The sequence below is a fragment of the Octopus bimaculoides genome, chromosome 21, assembly GCF_046866305.1.
Source record: "Octopus bimaculoides isolate indiv1 chromosome 21, ASM4686630v1, whole genome shotgun sequence".
NCBI classification, from domain to species: Eukaryota; Metazoa; Mollusca; class Cephalopoda; order Octopoda; family Octopodidae; genus Octopus; species Octopus bimaculoides.
The window spans coordinates 39,127,014-39,149,624 of record NC_142948.1 but is presented as its reverse complement, the minus strand read 5'-3'; the positions used below and the strand labels follow the sequence as shown (position 1 = coordinate 39,149,624).

The window sequence follows — 22,611 nt, the reverse complement described above, 5'->3', positions numbered from 1 at the left end:
GGTTGTAATTAAGACAACAGTGGTTGAAATTAGTTCCTGGATGATACAATGAACACTGACTTGACAACAAGTATGTAATTAGTTTTGGTCAAAGCTCGTTTAACTGATCCACACTTAGAGCAGAAATGTTTACTTTCTTTTTTATGAAACAATGTTCTTTTTATGGATTTTTTTTTCTTCATAGTTTACATCTCACCCTGTCAAAAGGGTGTCCGATGTCTCAGAAATGTGAGTAAGTCTCTTCTACTATAACCCAGGACTGACCAAAACCTTACGAGAAGATTTGGAAGACAAAAACTGACAAAACCCCATTGTGTGTGTGTGTGTGTGTGTGTGTGTGTGTGTGTGTGTGTGTGTGTGTGTGTGTGTGTGTGTGTGTGTGTGTGTGTGTGTTAAGGTTTAGCTTTTATCATCATCATCACCACCATTGTTTTAACATCTGCTTTTCCATGCCTGCATGGGTCAGACAGTGGTGATAATGGTGATGATGATGACAGTTCTGATAGTGGTGGTGATGATGATGATAGTGATTATTATAATGATGGTTATGTTGACAATGGTGGTTATGATGTTGATGGTGATGATGATGGTTACAGATGGTGATGATAATGGCTATGATGATGGTGATGATGACAATAATGATTGTGATGTAACAATGATGATGATGTTTATGATGATGATAAAATAACATAGCTATACTTTCGACAGGAAGTTCCCTAAAATAACCTTACTGATCCACAGCCGGGGAGGGTGCTCTTTTCTTTTTTCTTCTTTTTTATATTCCCCATAATCTTTAATTAAGACTTTTAATTTATTTATCCAAGCCAACTTCCCGCTAGTTCCATTTATACCATTTTTCACCACAACATGAAAAAATAAAGAAAAAGCCAAAAAACACTCTGCAACATAAAAAAAAGGAGGAAAGAAGTACCAAAAAAAAAAAAGAAACTAAAAAAATCACTAACACAGCAAAAAAAAAAGTTTCATTAGAAGAATTTTCTTTTTTCTACCTCTTAGTCAGAGAGGAAGTGTCAACACTAATAACCTTTCTTCGCAATATATCTATTGGTGCAGACAGAGCTGCGTGGCCATGAAGTTTGTTTTCAAACCATGTGGTAATGGGTACAGTGTCACTGCATGGCAACTTGGGCAAATGTCTTCTACTATAGCCCCTGGCTGACCAAAGCCTTGTCAATGGATATGATAGACATAAACTGAAAGAAGCCCATCATGTATATTCATATGTGTGTGTGTGTGTGTGTGTGTGTGTACATGAGAGAGAGAGAGAGAGAGAGAACCCTTTTTTAGATGTCACCTGGATTTTGCAAATGAGCATCATTGCCATACGAGCAATGTCGTTCATTTCTAACCAGTCTTCTGTGGAAAACAGGTCTGATCAAGGGGAAATATTCCCTTGTCTGGAAACTAGTGAAGGTTGGTGACAAGCTGGCCATCTGGCCCTATAGAAAAGTCATGATTATATATATATACACACACACATCACTATATATCTATATATATGTGTGTATGTATAAATATTACATTGTATCTATTTACATGTAGCACTTCCAGTACAAGTACCGATGCCTAACAAGCTTAAACGCTAAGTGGACTTCACAAACACAAGTGGTGTATATATGTACAAGAAACCATTTTCTTAGTATTTCTTTTTTTAGTCTTTTTGTTTGTTTGTTTTTTCAGCAGTCGGCAAATGTGTGTCTGCCTGTGCATGTTTTTTTAATGAACTAAAAAAAAATAATACTAATAATTATATAGATTACAAAAACAGAAATTATTTCAGTCACTCTTTGCTCCATAGCTTCCTCACAGGATTCCTCTTGCACAGATTAAAAAAGAGATTGCAGATTATTATGCAATATATAAGCACAAGCATAACTGTGTGGTTAAGAAGTTTAACTTGCAGCTGTGTGGTTTCAGGTTCAGTCCCCCTGTCCAGCACCTTGAGCAAGTGTCTTCTACTAAAGCTCCAGGGAAATCAATGACTTGAGAGTGAATTTCATAGACAGAACCTATGTTAACGCTGTGTGTGTGTGTGTGTGTGTGTGTGTGTGTGTGTGAGAGAGAGAGAGAGAGCATAAAATCATGAGGTATGAAAGGTGAATATATATCTAACATGACATACATGGAAGTACCGGGGTTAAATAAATATATCTTCTCCTCTCATACATTATGGTTTTATATATTGCTAATGAAATAATTGAATGGTGCTTTTTATGTGCCACCACCATGGGAGCCAGTGAGCCGGCACTGGCAACAGTCACGCTCAAGTGGTGATGTAAAAAAAAAAAAAAAAGTAGGGCAAAATATCTGTATATACATATAAGCAATGTGGGACAACAATTATTTATATTGTGTTTTAATTTTACATTAATTTTCTTTTTCTGTAATTATGTAATTTCAATTTTTCTCTTAGGTTTTTTGGGGGGGGGGGGGGAATCTTCTGGGTTTTGGTTATCTTTATTTCTTACTTGATTCAATCTTTGGACTGCATTTTAGCCAAGCAAATTGACCCCAGTGCTTAATTCTTAAGTTTGGCACTTCTTCCATAGGTCCCTTTTGCTAAATTGCAAAATTATAGGGATGTAGACAAACTCCCACCAGTTGTCAAGCAGTGATGGGGGGTAAACACACACACACACACACTATGATCTTACATACAATTTCCACTGACCAACCCCAATCTCAAGGCATTGTTTGGCCTGAAGCTATTGTAAAATACATTTGCCCAAAGCACTCTGCCATGCAAAGGAACTGACCACCCCCAAACTGCATGGCTGAGAAGTGATCTTGTTAACCACACAGTCAAGCCTACACTTCAAATCACAAACAACAATTATGAAACAAACACTGTGTCTGTTTCTGATATTAATCCTGCTTCTTCGCTGGCTGGCGTAACTAATGAGAACTTAATATCAACTGTGTTAGAAATTTACCATGATTCATAATAGGAAGGTCCAACACACACACACACACAAAGAGGAAAACCCAGAGCTACACAGCATACACACACAAATACATACATATATCCATATGCAAACACATTTCCTGATGTTTGCTAAATACAATAGTAACAAAAAAGTGAAAAAGAAATACCAAATAAATAACATTATATATATATATATATATATATATATATATATATATATATATATATATATATATATATATAAGTATTTATGTGTGTCATGTTATTTTTGTGAATTTTTATGAATTGTCGCTTCACTGATTATTGGGTATTTGGGTTGGTTGGTTGGTTGGTTGGTTGGTTGGTCAGATAGGGGGCTTGGTTTTGTCATGTTCCCTGAGATGACATCATAATCATGATGATGTCATTAATCTCTTCCCAGACTTTGCAAGGCCACTCTTAAGTGAGAGTCATTTAGGATTAATAGAGCAAAACAAAACAAACAAGAACAAAAATAAAAAAGGTTTTTTTTTCCTTTTCCTTTTTCCTTGCTTTATTTATTGAAGCTGCCCACACCTCACCTGCTGTGGATTGTAGCATACCTAGGGTTCAGAAGATATTTCCTGGCCAGGTTAGCTGTACTCAGTGACAGTATCCAGCAATGGATGTTTAGTTCTGCCGCCTACAGAGTTAGCAAGAGCTCTAACACACACACACATTTACACACGCATACACACAAACACATACAGACACACACACACACACACAGCAACCGAATCTACAGGCCATTTCTTTGGATATTGACCAGGCCACTTGCATCCTAGAAATATTTGGCAACCCAAAACCATGTGGTGGGGAAGTGATTTAACCACACACATCTGGATTGTGATCTTATTTTACTAAACCCTTCTAAACTCTTGATTTTTTCCCCAAAATTATTTTAAACATACAGTCATTGTATTTCATGAAGAATAGTGTTATGAAACGAATCAACCCATTTGTCATTATTTACCATCGTGTTTCTGTTGAAATACAGTGCTTTTGTTGCAATAAATTTTTTGAAAATACTGAAGAATTTAGCAAAATAACTTTCTTTATTAAGCTGATGATTGGAACATAAAGAAACATAAAATTTTGATGGAAAGTATTAATTTAGATCACTTTAACCCTTTTGTCATATTTCTTATAACATACACAACCTTTGTTTCAATTAATTTTTGAAAATAATGAAGAATTTAGTCAAATATTTTGTTGTATGTCAGGAGGGTCATTATGCCATTATAAACACACCCACTGGTTCTATTTCACTTCTTTTTTTGTGTTAATTGGCAACCTCATCAATGACATGACCTTTGCCACTCCAAGTCTGCCTCAGATAACTTTGTCGTTATTAAGCTGGCGTTTAGAACATAAATTGCTTTCTACTATAGGTATAAGCCCTGAAATTTTGGGGGAGGGGGCTTGTCAATTATACTGTCCCCTGTGCTCAATTGTTACATATTTTATCAACCCCAAAAGGATGAAAGGCAAAGTCAACCTTGGGAGAATTTGAACTCAGAATATAAAGATCCAAAAGAAATACCACTAATTTTACCCAACATATCAACGATTCTGCCAGCTGCCACCTTGTTTTGAACATAAACCAACATGAAATTTTCATGTAAACTTTTAATTCAGATCACTTTAAGGCAGGAAGTTTGAATCAGCAAACCAGGGGTGGTGCCAAGCAGGTTGGTATTCAAAGGGTTAATAAATAAAAAAAAATTAAAAAAAGGAAAAAGAAATCATTCCCCAAAATCTCAGAAAAATCTCTCACCCGTTGCTGAGTCATTCTTGCTAATGCGATAGGCATTCAGATCTTGAAGTTCCTCGCGGAGTTCGGTTAATTTGTTATTCGCTCGCTTTACAAGGCTGTTGATGTTGGATAAGCTTTTCTTGTCTGTGCTCACCTCCCGAAGGCGTTCAGCACCTTCTTTAATTTTCATCTCTTTCCGAATTTCTTTCTTCAAATTCTCACACGCATGATCAAGATGCTGCTGGATGCTGGCATCGGAGAGATCGGCTAAATGATATCGAGCTTCTAGGTCAGCATGAGTATTTTTGGTGTAACCTCCCTGCAGAAGAACAGAAAAAAATAATAATAATAATAAAATAAAATTTAGGTAATGTGCATTGTAATTGGATCCAAAGAGTAAATGAAAAATTACAACAGCCTTGAACCAGTTTACAAATATATATATATATATATATATATATATATATATATATACATATATATACAGATGTGTATACACACTCACAAATCCACCTCCCTTGAAAATTGATGATAAATGGTGAACAGGCATAGGAGTGGCTGTGTGGTAAGTAGCTTGCTTACAAACCACATGGTTCCGGGTTCAGTCCCAAGCGTGGCACCTTGGGCATGTGTCTTCTACTATAGCCTCAGGCCACAAATTTTATGGGGATGGGTATAGTTAATTTCATCACTCCAGTACTAGACTGGTACATTTATCTTTGTTTATAATGCTTTTTGTTAAAACGACAATAAAAAATTTAAAAAACTGTTTAATGAACCGGAGTTCAACTCAGACCCTCAGGTAACATTTAACATAAGACCACAAAGCATTTTGTCAATCACTCCACCAATTATTAAAATTGTTTCAGAACAGCTGGAGGTGTATTCTGAAATGTTCTTTAACTTGTTTCAGTCATTTGGCTGCGGCCATGCTGGAGCACTGCTTTAATTGAATTTTACAGAATTTCTCCTACATATGGTAATAAACACGGTGAAGATTTAATTTTGTCCTAAAATAAGTATTTCAATGCCAGAATTGGTTTTATCTGATAAATAAGGAAAAAGTTAGACTTGGCTTGCTGCCTCTCTGGGCCGTAGCCAACATAACCATAACACCAGCACCACCAGTAGCAGCAGCAACCCCCCACCACCAGCATCACAGCCACCAGCACCACCATCATCACCACCACCAGCACCAGCAGCAGCAAAATAGGAAATCAATATGAAGAAAATGATACTGTTTTATCTGAAATAACCTTGGAAGAAGAGCAGTGATGCAAAATTTGAAATTCATCTGTGCAAAGAGGGTCTAATGAAAGTAGTTTGAAGAAAATGTTGCCAATGGCAACCATGTGTCATAAAGAAAAAAAAAAAAAGAACTGAACAAGGAAAATTGATTTACAAATTCCTTTGACTTGACTAGAACGTTTGTCTGTCATCTCTTTTACTTGTTACAGTCATTGCACTGCAGCCATGCTGGAGCACCTCCTTCAAGGGCTTTACTCAAGCAAATTGATCTCAGTACCTATTTCTGCATTGAAGCCTGTTTCTTATTCCAAGAGTCTCTTTTGCTAAACTGCTAAGTTATGGGGGATGTAAACAAACCGACACCGGTTATCAAGTGGTGATGGGATTGACGATCAGATCAGACATCGGAAACCAGGCATTGTTGTAGTGAAGAAAAAAGAAAAAACATGGCATGTATCGGAGACAACAGGATCTAAGAGAAAGGAAAAAGTGCAACTGTACAACTACAACGATTTGAAGTGGGGAAATACACAGGTTGTGGTCAATGAAGAGAGTGGACGTGATGCTAATGGTAATTGGTACGCTTAGAAGTATCAGCACTCAACAGCCGAAATGGCTTCTTTCAGTTTCTGTCAACCAGGTTTTGTCACAAGGTTTTGATCAGCCTAGGGTTATAGCAGAAGATACTTACCCAAGGTACCATGCAGGGGGACTGAACCCAAAACCACATAATCAGGGAGCAAAATTCTTAACCACACAATTACATCCATGCCTACACACACGCACACACATGTATTGTATACATAGAGATTATATATATATATATATATATATATATATATATATATATATATACATACAGGCTTCCACAAAGTCCTCACGATTATAAAGTTGTAAGCAATTATCAGTTTACTAGAGACAGGATCAGTAACAATACACTTTGACTAAACATAAATTATAATATAACATTTAAAATTCCCACTTACACAAATATTGTTAAATTATCTTTTCCAGATCTTGTCTGCAGTAGAGCGGTTAACATGAAACATTGCGAAAAGCATCAATTTCATAGTATAAATAATTCTTTATAATTTTGGCAAAAGGCCAGCAGTTTTAGTGGTGGTGGGCATGTTGATTACATTGACCCCCCCCCCTTCCCCCAGTATTTGACTGGTATTTTATTTCATCGACTGCAAAAGGATACAAAGCAAAGTTGATCCCACAACAGGATTTTAGCTCAGCCCACAAAGAGCTGGAAGCAATGTTGCTAAGCATTTTTGCTGAGATAACAATTTTATCAGCTTGCCACAACAATAATAATAATAATAACAATAATAATAATAATAATAATAATGATGATAATAATTTCTATTATAGGTGCAAAGTCTGAAATTTTCTGGGGGAGGGAGCTAATTGACTACATTGGCCCCAGAGTTGAACTGTTCTAATTTTATCAACCCCAAAAGGGTGAAAGGCAAAGTCAATCTTGGCAGGATTTGAATTCAGAATGTAAAGCGCCAGAAAAAATGCTGATAATTATTTTGTCTGAGGTGAGAATGATTCTACCAGCTTGTTGCCTTCGTTTAATATTTTGGTAATATAAGCATTTTATTTCAAAACACCCAGCTTGTCCACTTTCATTGTTACTGGAATAGAATTCTTCAACCACCTCCCAGACATTCTTGGCTCAACTAAAAATACTTGACACACCACCAACCGTTTCCTTCTTCCTTTTTTCGTCACGAAACAAAGCCATTCTCCAATGACATGTAGGACAATTGTTACATTTGCCTTTTGACACCATCTCCTCCTCATCCTCCAACATTCTTTTCCATTTCCATAAGGGGCAGTTCACAAGATAAGAAGAGTTATGTACTCAACACTAGCCAACTTGCTTTTGCCATTTGTCCCTTGTGGTAACAAGGTCAGCAGCTTCATTACATCTTATATTACATCCGGTTAAATCGCCATTAATTAGATTATAAAACATACATCTTTCACACAACTCCTCCAATAATGCTTTGCATGGCTCAAATCAATGGTCAGTAGACTATTTTACTATATTTGTTGGCAATATTAAGGTAACACATTTTTTTTTTCCCACAGAAAAAAAAACGAAAAAAAGAGAAAAGAAAGGGGAACAGTCTCAAAAATCACCCCAGATCCTAGGACTCTCATATGCTTTAATTCACTGGAAACTTCTTTTTTTCCTGAAAATACATTCCCAAAATTGGGGTGCGTCTAATATCCTGTGCATCTTTTATGCCATCAAACACATACATAACACACACACACACAAACACACACACACACAAACACACACACACACGTATGTATGTATGTATTTGTGCCTTCAGTTTCCATCTACCAAATCCATTCACAAGGCTTTGGTCAGCCCAGGGTTTATAGGCTTGTGCAAGGTTACCATTCAGCGGGACTGAACCTGAGATCATGTGACTGGGAAGCCAACTCCTTCACCCCACAGCCACACCCATAATGTGCAAAGACCTGCACAGGATGGAATTAAACGAGATGAGTACAACATGCTGCATGTATAACATTGAATCATATATGAATGTCAGAGTGCCAGCAGGGGGGGACATTGAAAGCCATCAGTCGCTCCGATGCAAGGTTGGCAGTTAGTTGCACTGCTAATATAGAAATAATGTGATCTGAAATGGTATAATACGTGTAGTGGAATAAATGCCATGTTTTGTCTGTCTGTGTGTCAAAGTGGAAGGGGCCCACGACAGTGAGAAAGAAGTAAACCGAACAAAGCTTTAATGGAGAATATAATAATAATAAGGATAATGATAATAATAATAATACGACGTCTATGATTGAGATTTGGTGCAATGTGTATAAATGAAGGCAAAACCAAACCAAAATAATAACAATTTGATGAAGTGGCAAAAAAAAAAAAGAAAATCTCCTGAAACAGCGTGTGAATAGGAGTCTTAGAATCTGCATTATCAAACTTTAGAATGATATTATCAAATAAATGTTGAAGAAAATAAAAAGCAAAATCCCTAACTGGTATACGACTGACCTTGTAAAAATAGAGCAATACTAAGAGAAAGAGAGAGAGGGGGGGAGGGGAAGAGAAAGGCACATAGAGAACAGAGAGAGAGAGGGGAGGAGGGTGAGACAAGCTGAGAGAATCATAGAGAGGGGGAGAGACAAAGAAAGAGAGGTAGAGAAAGAAAGCATTACGAAATGATCACCCCCCCCCCCTGGTTTCACGAGTTGTTCAACACACACACACATAATTTTTCTTGAAGCAAGCAGGTGATTGATTTAAGATTGAAAACTGCAGCAGAGGCAGAATAGGAGTAATGGCATCACTGCCGCAATAACTAATAAATGAGAGTATGAAGGAAAAAAACCCCAAAAGAATAAATCAAAGACGAAGATTTGGTAGGGGTAAGGGACACATGCATGTGTGTGTGTGTGTGTGTGAGAGAGAGAGGAGAGTATGTGTGTGTGTGCATGTGTGGAGGTATAAGTATGTGTGAGTCCATGTGTAAGTGCATACGTGCATGTGTGTATAAGTCCATGCATGCACATGTGAGAATGAGAGAAAGTGTTTGTGTGCAGTTGAGTGGGAGCAAGGGTTAGCTACGACAGAAGTAAAAAAAAAAATCACAAAAGTTGGGGAGGGAGAATGAATGTTGAAACTGGCAGACACCTTGTTTCCAGCCTTTATAAACTGAGAGTTTATAAATGGATAGCAAGCATGACTGTACAGTTACAAAATTCATTTTGCAAATAACAGTTTGTCATTATCAAGCTGGTGCTTGGAACATAACATTTTCACGGCAGATTTTAAGTTAGATCACTTTAACTCTTTTGTTACCATATTTCAACTGAAATCTATTGTTTCAACGACTTAGTAAAGTAACTTTGTCATTACTATGCTAGTGTTTGGAACATAAATTAACATGAAATTTTGATTGAGTGTTTTAATTTAGGTTCTTTTAACTCTTTCTTTTACCATTTCAATTAATTTTGAAAATAAGGAAGAATTTGGTGAAATAATTTTGTCATTACTAAGCTGGTGTTTGGAACTTCTGGAGGACAAGGTGAACTTGTGATAGAAAAATGGAAATCAGTTACAGGTGAGTAGAGACATGTACATACCTAAATGCACATGTTTGTTTATGCCTGTTATTTTACAAATACCTGTGTATGTACATATAGTTGTGTGTGTATGTTGTTTGAATGTATGTGTCTGTGCATGTATTGTCAACACTGACCATACATCTGCACACATGGGAGCAGCTCAGGGCAAGACTTTCCTATGCCATCCATGCAAATTTCCTTCTTTCCACACCACAAATGTTTATACAAGGGAAAGGCCAATCCAAATTGGGTCAACACAGCTTGGCACCAGTGTCATTACAGGGGTTGCTGTCAGAACACAAAGGGCCAGAACAAATGCCACAAAGCATCTTGCTCCCCACCCACAAACAGTTCCACCAATCCACCATCTTGTTTGGTAATTTTTTTTTCTCAACCCCCTCCCCCAAAGAATAAAAGGCAAAGTCAAACACAGTGGGATTTGAACTCAGATACCAAAGTATTCTCTAAACAACTCAGCCAACATACTGCTGCAGTGAATCTACCCTAATTAAGGTCACCAAGGTAACAGAATCCACCCTCCTGCAATTTATTTGTGAGAAGAGCCAGAATACAATAGAAACAGATTGGTTCCGTTGGGCTCCCTTGGATGTCTGTAGTTATTCTTGTCTCAGGTGGTCTTCTTTGTGTGTTTGGAAAAGTCTCTTAGCATCTGATGAAATCTGGTGGCAAATATCACCAGATTGCCAACACTGGCAGGATACAGTGTAAACAACCACATACGGTAGCATATTGCCTCACACACACACACACACACATGCACTCCATCATGAATTCGTTATTGCTTTTGGGTGCTCCCATTTCTCCTGGGAGACAGAGGAGGAACTTTGCTCTTTGGAATCTTCTGTTTAACCAAATGAAATTAGGAATGATAATAAAAAAAAGAAAATTTTGGTGCAAAGCTATTTTAAAGAGATATTTTTCTCCCCCCACGAAACCCCACATCCCCATTTTTTATTGTTGAGGAAATTTTGGGGGAACTGATGGATAATTTAGATTAGAAATGGTTTGGGAAAAAAAATAACCAAACAAAAAGAGATGAAAAAAAAGATGAAATGTGAAATGGTAAATGTTTTCCTTTCCACTCAGGCCTTGTGGTTAGGGTGTTGCACTCATAATTGTAAGATTGCAGTTTCAATTCCCAGACCAAAACAGTGTGCTGTGTTCTTGAGCGAAACACTTCATTTGACATTGCTCCAGTCTACTCAACCATGAAATTAGTTCCACCAACAGCTGGGAACTTGATCCTATGATAGACCAATGTCCCAATCAGTCAGGAGGGAATTTTGTAATCTTAGTCACTTGTATGCAATGGAAGACAGAGCTAAGTCTAAGTTTCGAGTTCTGCGATCTATACAACAATTAACAATTAGCCATACGCATGGCTTGTGTGTGGAAAGAAGTTTGCTTCTAAACTACATGGTCCTGGGTTCAGTCCCATGGCATGGCACCTTCGGTGTCTTGTACTATCAAAGCAATGAGGGTGAATTTTGTAGATGGAAACTAGAAGAAGCCCGTTATATATATGCGTATGTATCTCTTTGTGTCTGTTTGTGCCAGCACCATTGCTTGACAACTGGTATTAGTGTTTAGGTTTCTGTAATTTAGCAGTTCAGCAAAATATATGAATAGGATAAGTGCCGGGCTGAAAAAAAAAAAATTTTTTATTTTTTAAATTTGTTTTCAAGATGCTCCAGCATGGCCACAGTCTAATAAGTGAAACAAATAAAAGATAACAGAACAGAGTAATATTTTGCTAATTACAGTCCATCCCCTTAGATGGAATTACACCATTTAAAAACGTGAGAGAATATTACATTCACACAAAGAGTGATAACAGTTGAATTATGAATACATGCCACACAGACAGCCATGGCCATTCCATGTTGTTTATAAATCTACAGCTGTAGATTGTTCAAATGTATCCTTTCTCAGTTAACACAAAAAGGGATATGATTTGAAGATTCATCTGCTATTTCTAGCAAACCAGGCAACCACATATGCTACCTAAGTGGTTCTGCTTATTCAACCGAACCATCCTTTTAGAAGATGAAAACTTCTCCCTTTTTCTCTCTCTCCTTCTCTATTTCTCTCTTTCATTCATTCTCTTCTCTCTTTCTGCCGTCCCCCACCTCTCTCACCTTTTCATTCTTTAACCAAATTTCTCAGAACACAGACCCTAAAACAAGCAGAAGAACCTTCCCACCTTCCTGTCTATTCCACATAAATCAGTAACCAGAGACAGTTCCGCAACATGCTGTTTTATATTACGTGTTAACGAAATTAAATGGATAAATGGAAGGAGAGGGGTGGGGGGAACGGCAGGTATCTGGTGGAACATTTTTCCAGTTTTGTAGGGTTTTTTTTTATTATTTTATATTATTTTTTTAAAATATGCAATCACATAAATATATCTACGGGTATATGTACACATGTGTGTGTGTGTGTATAATGCATGTGTATATGAAGTGAATTGATAGGGGTGGGGTAATCAGGGTGGAAGATATTTATTTTTGTAATTTAAAAAAAATTTTCTCCTTATGAATAATGCAATCAAATGTGTTTATCGGTATCCGTACACATATCTATGTATATATATGTGTGCATACATGTGTATGTGTGTGTATATATGTATCAATGCATGCATAAGATGTGTGTATGTGTCTATATTGATTGGGTGGGGGCAAGAGCAATTTTGTAGAGGAAGTGGATTAGGTTTACATTAATCGCGAACGAAGTCATTAACCTAACGACCAAGTATTGGCAATTTATTAACAGGTATGGAAAAGACCAAGTTAATTGATTCCACCAGAGATGTGTGTGTGCGTGTGTGTATTCATGCTTGAGTGACTGAGAGTGTGAGTATATATGCACATGAATATGCTTGTATGTGCATACATATGTGATTGTGTGTACGCATATGTTTGGGATAAAAGGTGTGTGTATGTGTGTGTGTGCTCACGGATGAGTGAGATAAAAAAAAAAACGTTGAAAAGTCATTTATATGCAGAAACAAACTGCCCTTTCACAAAGAATAAGGGACATGAAATAAGGGACAAAGAACAAAAATAAATAGAAAAACCGTCTGAGTGCAAATAAAGTAAGTGTTCATTTGAAACAGAAGGAATGTTTATCAGTCATGAAAACTGAATCTAAACCAACATTTAAGATGGTATGAAAGGGAGGGAGGGAGAGATAACGAGGGGGAAAGAGTAACAGGCATATAATGGGAGAGGGAGAGAGAGAGAGAGACACACAAGACGATAGAGAGAAGAAACCAGTTTAACAAGAGCGTTTGTTACAGCTACTGTAAATAACTCTATACTCCCACCACCACCACCACTACTACTACTACTACTACTGATTACAACAGAAGTTGTTTTAATATTTTATTGTAGCTAAAATATTGACCAGACTCCCTGCCTATCGCTGCTGTAAAACCAATCAAATCATCGACGTTATTGGTTTCGTTCTTTTGATGGTGTTTTGTAGCCGGAATCTGCCATTATATGCTATCGGCAACAAAAACTGACACTTACGAGACCAACATTGGGGAGTTTGATTTGCAATGTTCACCTTAACGTGCAGATAAGGGGATGGGGAGGGGAGGGTAAAAGAGAAAAGGGGAAATGATTACGGGGGGGGGGGGGGAGATGTGTCGCTGATGTGTAGAATTGGAATTTTTATAGACTTTCTAGAGGAAAGAGGGGGGAATGAGAGGAGGGAGAGAGAGAGAGAGAAACAGAAAAGGAGATACAGAGATAAAAAGAGATAGAGAGAGAGAGGGGGGAGAGAGAAAGAGCATTAGCAAACTGCTGTCCCTATTTTCACGGGTAGTTCAACACACACACCTAACTGCCCACCCACAAATACACTTGTGTAAGGTGTGTCAGTGACAATAATGAAGAATTGGAAATTTTCATTGATTTTATTCCACAAATAAACAACTGTGAAGAGGCACCATTATCGATGATGGATCTATTTTCAATGGAGAAGAAGAAAAAAATGGTTTTGTGATTAAGAAGTTTGCTTCCCAATCACAGGGTCTCAGTCCCACTGCCAGGAACCTTGGCAAGTGTCTTCTGCTATAGCCTTGGTGTGACCAGAGCCTTGTGAGTTGATCTGGTAGATGGAAACTGAAAGAAGCCCATCATGTGTGTGTGTTTCCTTATTTTGTCATCAAATAATGTAAATGAATGCCGTTCATTTCCAATATTTAGTGAAAATATGTTTGATGATGGGAAATATAACCTCACTTAGAACCAGGTAAAGGTTGGCAACAGGAGGAGCATCCAGTTGCAGAAATTCTGCCCCAGTAAACTTTGACATAAGCAAGGATGGAAAAAATGGATGTTAAAAGATTCCTTTACCACAGGATGATTCTATACCCACAAGAATCCCCAAATATACCCAATAACATTTAGAACTCTTGCAAACGGGAATTCTGTCTTCTTTTACTTATTTCAGTCATTGGACTGCAGCCATTCAGGGGCACTGCTTTCAAAGGTTCTCATCGAACAAATCAACCCCAGGACTCACACACAGAGTTAGTTTCTGCCAACCAAATTCACTCACAAGGCTTTGGTGGGCCTGGGGCTATGGTAGAAGATACTTTCTCAAGGTGGCGTGCAGTGGGATTGAACTCAAAATCAAGTTATAGCAAATCAAGCTTCTTAACTATACAGCCATGTCTATACCTATATTAAAAGGTTGGTCTTTTGTGGGGGAGGAGAGATTTTTTGTGTGGGGGGGGGGGACTTTTTTCTTTGTTTTTGTAGTTCAAAACTAAAATATAAAAGTGAAAACTAAAACTACAACAGTCAATCCACTTAAAATTTATGAAAAGCCAAAACAAACACAAAACTTTAAATAACAATAACAATAATAATAATAATCAATGACCTTTGAGATCAATATGGTAAAAGTTATCAATCATTTGCTATTTGTTCTCGTGACATTTCCTCGTTAGATTTTGCAATCTAAATTTTCAATAATTGAAGTAAAGAACTGAGAGAAGCTTAAATATCAATGAGTGTATCGTTATTGTTGTTGTTATTGTTATTGTTTTGATGGTAGATTGGAGTCTATGCCAAGATTATTTAGTTTCTTGTTGCAAAGCAATCCCCTCACTCGTGTGAATGGCAGACTGCAGATAGAGTGTAGAGATAAGAAGTGTTGGGGTGGGGGTGGGGCAGCGAAGAATGCACAAGATCTCAACTGATTCATGCCGAAAGGAAAGATCACAACTGATTCATGATGTAAGGAAAGCTGAGTAACAAGTTCAGGTAATTTTTGGAATCTGAGGAAACAACATCATGGTCTAAGTCTGCAATAATAAGAATAACAATGATAATAGTAATGGTTTCAAATTTTGGCACAAGGCCGGCAATTTCAGGGGAGGGGATAAGACAATTACATTACCCCAGTGTTCAACTGGTACTTATTTTATCAACCCCCAACAGAATTTGAACTCACAATGTAAAGACAGACGAAATACAACAAAGCATTTTGCCCAGTGTGTGAACAATTCTGCCAGCCCATTGCCTACTACTAATACTAATATTAATAATAACGATGATGATGATGATGGTTTCAAATCTTGGATCGGGACCAGCAGTTTCTTTTTTTTTTTTAGAGGAAGGGGAAATGCTATTCAATCAACCTCGAAAGGAGAAAAGGCAAAGTTGACCGCAGTGGAATTTGAACTCTGAACATAAAAATGGATGAAATACCTCATGGTTGGAAAGTAAGCTTCTTAACCACACAGCCATGCCTGAGCCTGACAACAATTCATTAAGATATCCTGCTGGAAAGTGAGCTGAACCTCATGCCTCGTTAATGTAACATAAGAAATAAAGCTGGTAATTAATCTAACACTCACTGACAAATTAGACAGAGCAACACTAACTTGCCATATTTCATGGTCTTAAGGATATTATAAATTAGCTTTAAAGCCAGTAATAACACTTTAACAGAAATACTCAATATTAATAATAATAATAATAATAGATCATATGATATTTACTCTTTCTGTGACAGCAACTGAAATCTTTTTATCATTCGTCTTTGATTTGTTTCAGTCATTGGACTACGGCCATGCTGGGGCACCACTCTGAACGGTTTGATCAAAAAAAGTCAACCCCAGTACTTTTTTGTGTGTCTGGTACTTATTGTATTGGTCACTTTAGCTGAATGTCCAAGTTATAAGGATGCAGCAAAACCAACATCTGTTGTTAAGCAGTGCAGCAGGGACCTTGGGCTAACAACAAGCTTGTGAGTGAATTTGGAAGATAAAAACTCTCGGGTGTCTGTCTCTGTGTCTTGACATCATATAGAGTCACTGTGACACACTTCCAGGCTGGCAACAGGAAAGGCATCCAGCACTAATAAAATCAGCCTCAACACATTCTGCCTAACACATGCTAACATGGATAAGCGGACATAGAAATGGTGATGATGGTAGTGAATCTAGAGAGTGTATTATGAGAGACGGTGTTTGGTTTTTTTTCTTCTTTTTTAAGCTAATAGGATATAGGTGTGAAGGAGATTTGGCCAGTTGCTATTTTTAACAGGCTTCGTGGTCACCAAGAGGTACATCTGTTGGTTTATTTTCTATGGAAAATAGAGTGGAGGGAAACATGGGAGAGATCAGATTTCAGGATGTGAGTCAGAGAGACATGCAGATCTAAGATTGATAAACCCTGACAGAGTGTACTACAATATGACCAGTGAAACTAACGTCATTCCAATGTGGAAGACTAGTTGTTAGGATGATGGGATGATTCTTTGAGTGGTGTCTTGACTATTAGCCAAGATACTTTTTTCACATGGATCCTCATTCTCCACCTCCTCTTCCTTCTCATCATCACCCTCTCCATCTAAAAGGAACTTCATCATCATCATCATTTAACGCCCGTGTTCCATACTAGCATCGGTGAGACGGTTCCACAAGAGCCAGCTAGGCTGAAGCCTGCACTGGACTTCTGTGACTGTTCTAACAGGATTTTTACAGCTGGATGCCATTCCAAACGCCAACCACTTTACAGTGTGGACTCGGTGCTTTTAAGTGGCACCTGTCAGTGCAGGTGCCACTTTTAAGAGGGGAGGAGGCATTGGAGGAGGTGATGATGAAAAGGTTATAGTGAGACAAATATAGTTGTCTCTAATAAGCAAATATAGACAACATACACACATACCGTATTTACTCATACATTAGTCATATTCATGTATAAATTGCACTCATGTGGGAGCTCAATGTATGTTCAAGTCAAACTTGTAGCAAGTCACACCCCTAATTTCTCATTAAAACGGGGTACAAAATTTTTTCTCTTCATACCTTTAGCTTTGTCCTGTGTAAAAGTCACATTCCAGGTTTTTCAGTTAAAATGAAGTTTAAAACAGTGCAACTTGTACATGACCTAATATCATATATATATATTGTCAAATAGTACATTACTGGTTAGGGTATGGGCAAATTGTCAATATTCTTTAACGGCAAGAGTTGGTGTGAAACCAATGGTAACACTGACTGGTTATAAGCGCTCACCTTATTACCTATACTGAGCATGCTTTTGTTCCTGACTTATGGACAACCAATAATTTCTACACACACACATATATACAAACCATATGCACACAAATATATACATTCATATATATATATATATATATATATATATATATATATATATATATATATATATATATATACATATTATGATTGACCGTTGACTGAACACTATTCAATTTTTTTTCTCCGTGTTTTTCTCCTTGTCTCCGTATTCTTTCTGTTGAAGAGCGTAGCTCGAAACGTCAAAGACTTTCCGTATTCCCGAGCGTCATACTAATATATACTTTTGTTATTTACACCACCTGTCCTCGTCTGTTGTTATTTTTTGTATATTCTCCCATATATATATACATACTTATATACATATATAGACATATGCACAGACACACAGACCTACAGCTTAGCCACCCCTACACACACTCTGATGGGGGTACTTAATTTCTTTCAAAAACTTTGCAGAAAGAATAAACCAGTATTTGCACGCACGCGCGCACACACACACACACAAAGAAAGAAAGAAACAAAAGATAAAAGAAGAAGAAGAAGGAAATAAACCAAACAAGCAAGATCTTTTCAGTAACCAAATGCTGAAATACATTATCAGACCCCTTTCAAGTTGGATGAAATTTGATAACAAACAAAAAGGAAAAGAAAGAAGATAAAATAAGCAAAGACTTCAGTTTACTTGCGGATAAAACGATTAAAGAAAGAAGAGCAAGACAAGAAAGCTTCTTTGCACCAAAAGTATACCCCCTTTCGGATATCTATATGTATGTGTGTGTGTGTGTGTGTGTGTGTGTGTGTGTGTGTGTGTGTGTGTGAAGACAAATTGTTAAAAATATCTAAATTTATGTTTAAACTGTGTTTGGTCATTAAATACTGTGCAATAAATATATGCATGTGTGTACACATACAGATATACATGCACACACACACACATATATATATATATATATATATATATATATATATATATATATATATATATATACACCACACATACACACCTCTACAGGATTGCCAATTGCTAGTGCATTATTTCTTGTAGTTTTGTTTTAAAGAAAGGAATAACTTCTGAGACCCACTGGCCCAGTGATATAAACAAAAAAGGGGCAGGGGTGGGGCAGGTGTCATGTAAGTTGAAAACAGCTTTTTTCATATCAACATAGCAGTCTTTTACAGTTTGTAAGGAACAGTTAGTTCATTCTCATCAATGTTTCCAGATTATTTCAGACTTATCCTCAAGATATGGAGTAGCGTTGGCTTCTGTTCTGACGCTTTTAAACTCTGTGGCTTAGGTTAACACAGACTCCACAGTAAGAATTCTGTTTATGCAGATGTTGCACCTAGAATTGGACTATTGGAGTGTTAATTCCTCTCTCTCTCTTTTACTCTCTCTTTTACTTGTTTCAAACATTTCACTGTGGCCATGCTGAAGCACCGCCTTTAGTCGAGCAAATCAACCCCGGAGCTTGTTTCGACCCAGCTAGCATCGTTCCCTCAACAGTGGGATACTGAACATCTGGTTTAGGTGTATCCTTCGCCGTAGATGTGTCTTGAAATCACCTGAGGAGACACATCTACACCAAGGGACACACCTAAACCAGATGTTCAGTATCCCACCCACGAGGTATCGATGCTGAGACTATACTTTGAAGGGAACGTACTTTACCGGCAAACTACCAGGTATATGCCATACAATTTATTACAATCTCCACGAAGCTCCAGCAGTGGGTGATTGGATCAACTGGAACCCTCATCGTCATAACCAACAGAGTCCCACGATATATATATATATATATATATATATATATTTCCCCACCTCTTGCTTTTATCTTAATTTTCTTTGAATGTCTTACAATACCATTTACCAAAACATCTAAACAATGCATTTGACAAATAAAACCAAAACAAAGAACAAAATAATATCAAGGATTAAAATGTTAAACCAATAAATCAATACTATAAACTATGTCATACACAGTCAACAACCACACACACACACACACACACACAATCAATATGACTATGACTAGGCCCATATGCCACTGATCCTCGACTTCTTCCATCAGATCACTGCTCACCTTTCACAGAACGACATTTTGCAAATAAGGCCATCACGCATGTTTTGCAACAAGAAAAAAGAAAAGAAAAAAAAAAGTAGGTCATTTTAATGAAACAGAAGTTAGCTTTCTACAGCGGTGGTTAAGAAGTTCGCTTTGCAACCTCAGTGTTTCAGGTTCAGTCTCACTGCATGGCACTTTGGCCATGTGTTTTTTTTTTTTTTTTTTACTATAGCCCCAGGCTGATCAAAGCTTTGTGAGTGGATTTGGTAGGCAGAAACTCTGTGTGTGTGTGTGCGTGTATGCGCACCTGCATGTGCACACGTCTTTACAGTTGTATTTGTCCCCATCACTGCATGACAGCCGGTGTAGGTTTGTTTATATCCCCATAGCTTTGTGGCTTTGGCAAGTATGGTCGTAGTCCAATGACTGAAATAAGTAAAAACACGATTCTATCCAGCTTGTGTGTCTCTTTTCCGGGGTGTTAGTGACCAGGCTAAAACCCACTGCTATGTGAAACCAATCGACTCAATAAGTTCAACTGCTGTGTAGAGTGAAATGTCTACTTCAATATATATATCTGTGGAATACTTCACTTTAACAAATAAGTAGCTCAGCTGATCAAACAATCATCACAAACTGACATAAGATCCATCATGTATTAGTGTAGAACATTGTATTTAAAATCTGGCTTCGTACAACTAGGAAGCTAAAGAGAGAATATAAAAATACATGGGACACACAGACAACAGTTGCATTCAAAGTGTCAAAATTTTAACCTCAGTAACCTCCCATGTATGTTGATGTAAAGAGGAGACTGTACAACACTAGCAAAAGCAATCTTTCAATGATGTTGATACTGTTGAACTCTTTCAACAGCAAATCTGCCAAAAACTACAACTTGCCCTATGACCTGAAACCATCAGTTTTAATGCATTCGGAATTAAATTAAAACCTTCAATATAATTTTATGTAAGAGCCTAATGCTAATTCCTGATTGAGCCGAGAGACAGAAGCATGGCTGTGTGGTTAAGAAACTTGATTCCCAACCATGTGGTCTTGGGAATGCCTTGTCACATGGAGGCTGAGTGTGTTTGTTTGTCCACTCTCGTCCTCCTGCCACACATACACACTGCTTGACAACTGATGTTGGTTTGTTTATGTCCCCATAACTTTAAAAAAATGTTACTGTAGTTGATTTGTTCAACAAAACAGTTCAAGGCAGTGCCCCAGAATGGCCACAGTCTAATAACTAACACAAGTGAAAGATAAACAATAAAACAATAAAAGAATAAAAGAATAAATGAAACAAAAAATTAATATTTCATCAAATCCCTCCAAATTCTTCATGATTTTTCAAACATAATTAAAAACCTCGGGCAGTGTGTATTTTATGAGAAGTATATGGTCTCGAAAGAGTTTAAGGACCCCCCCCCCCCCATGGTGAATGAAATAAGGGGCAAACTGTGAGGGGCTGCAAACCAAACAAAACAATCCAGTTTTAAATAAAACTGTACAATATAAAAAGCTGTTGGGAGGAGACTAACCGCACAGACACACCACCACAAAGAAGGGGAACAAGGAGGGGGGACAAACAGACAGACAGGATCTTTGCACTCTGAACAATGAAACACTGAACTTGGACACTTGGGGTATACCAGTAAGTCTGCGACTGCCATCTGCAAGGGTTTCTAAAGAAGAAAACTGTAAGGGGTTGGGCAGAGGGGGGAGCTGGAGTTATGCAATGGCAACCCTAACAACAGAAACAAAAATAGAGTTTATAATACAAACACGCACACACACACACACACACACACACACACACACACACACACACACACACACACACACACCATCACAACAGTTAGGTTATATTTGAAAGGAGAGGTAGGATCAACTCCCACTTTCTCAATCAACCTCCTCCTCCTAAAACCTTTTGTAAAAATAACAAATGAAATATGGAGCAAGAGGGAACATTTATGCTGTCACTTGACATACTAGAAATAGCAACCAAATCTTCCTCAAATCACATCTTACTGATTTAAAAATCCAAATTAAAAAAGAGAAAAAGAAAACAAAAAGTGTGAGAATCTATGTAGTCACTAGATCTGCTAGAAATAGCAGCCACATAGTTTCAAAGCTTCTTAACCACACAACCAAGTCTACACCATGGCTACATTATTAGATGGCTCACTAAAACCAGTTGACATTTCCCACTTGCAATGTCTTATTCCATGAAGAAAGAATAAAAAAAAAAAAGAAACCAACAAAATAGCATACATGGCTCAAACTACATATGACAATAAATCTTGTGGGGAGGGAAGGGGAATTAATAGCTGTCATCCACTTATCTCAACTACAGATATCCGAAGATAGAGCAGCAAATCTATGAGTCATTACAACAACAAGGAGGAGGAAAGTCTCGAGGGCATAAAATTTGGGGGTTGGGCAACAAAACACAGTAAGAATAGATTCTCATGATTTACAAAATAGGTTCTTAAAGTTATGACTACCTTAACACTCTCACACTCAGATACACTGTCAAATGTAACGTTTATTTATTCACATTGTTATCACCATCATTTAACGTCCGTTTTCCATGCTGACATGGGTTGGACGGTTTGACAGGAGCTGGTTAGAGACCAGCAGTTGTCTCTTGTGGTATGCTAAGGCTGGATGCCCTTCCTAACACTAACCACTTTACAGAGTGTGTTGGCAGCCTTTTACATGCCACTGGCATGGGTGCGCCTACACAGCACGAGTGCATTTCATGTTTTGAATATGCATTAACTTGTAGCTTTGAGATTTTGATGATGTGATTGTTTATTTTTAGGATATTGTAGGGTTGGTGTGAGAGGCTGGGCCTGGC

General features: G+C 37.5%; 1 protein-coding gene across 12 annotated transcripts in view; it reads right to left on the bottom strand.

Moving 5' to 3' along the window:
* Positions 1 to 22,611, bottom strand: part of LOC106867289 (serine/threonine-protein kinase N2) — a 133,209-nt gene that overhangs the window by 73,063 nt on the left and 37,535 nt on the right. For all 12 annotated transcript variants that reach the window (XM_089339191.1, XM_089339197.1, XM_089339190.1 and 9 more), the window contains exon 2: positions 4,743 to 5,040. In XM_089339191.1, coding sequence (XP_089195317.1) covers positions 4,743 to 5,040 — 298 coding nt within the window. The remainder of the gene's footprint in view (positions 1 to 4,742; positions 5,041 to 22,611) is intronic.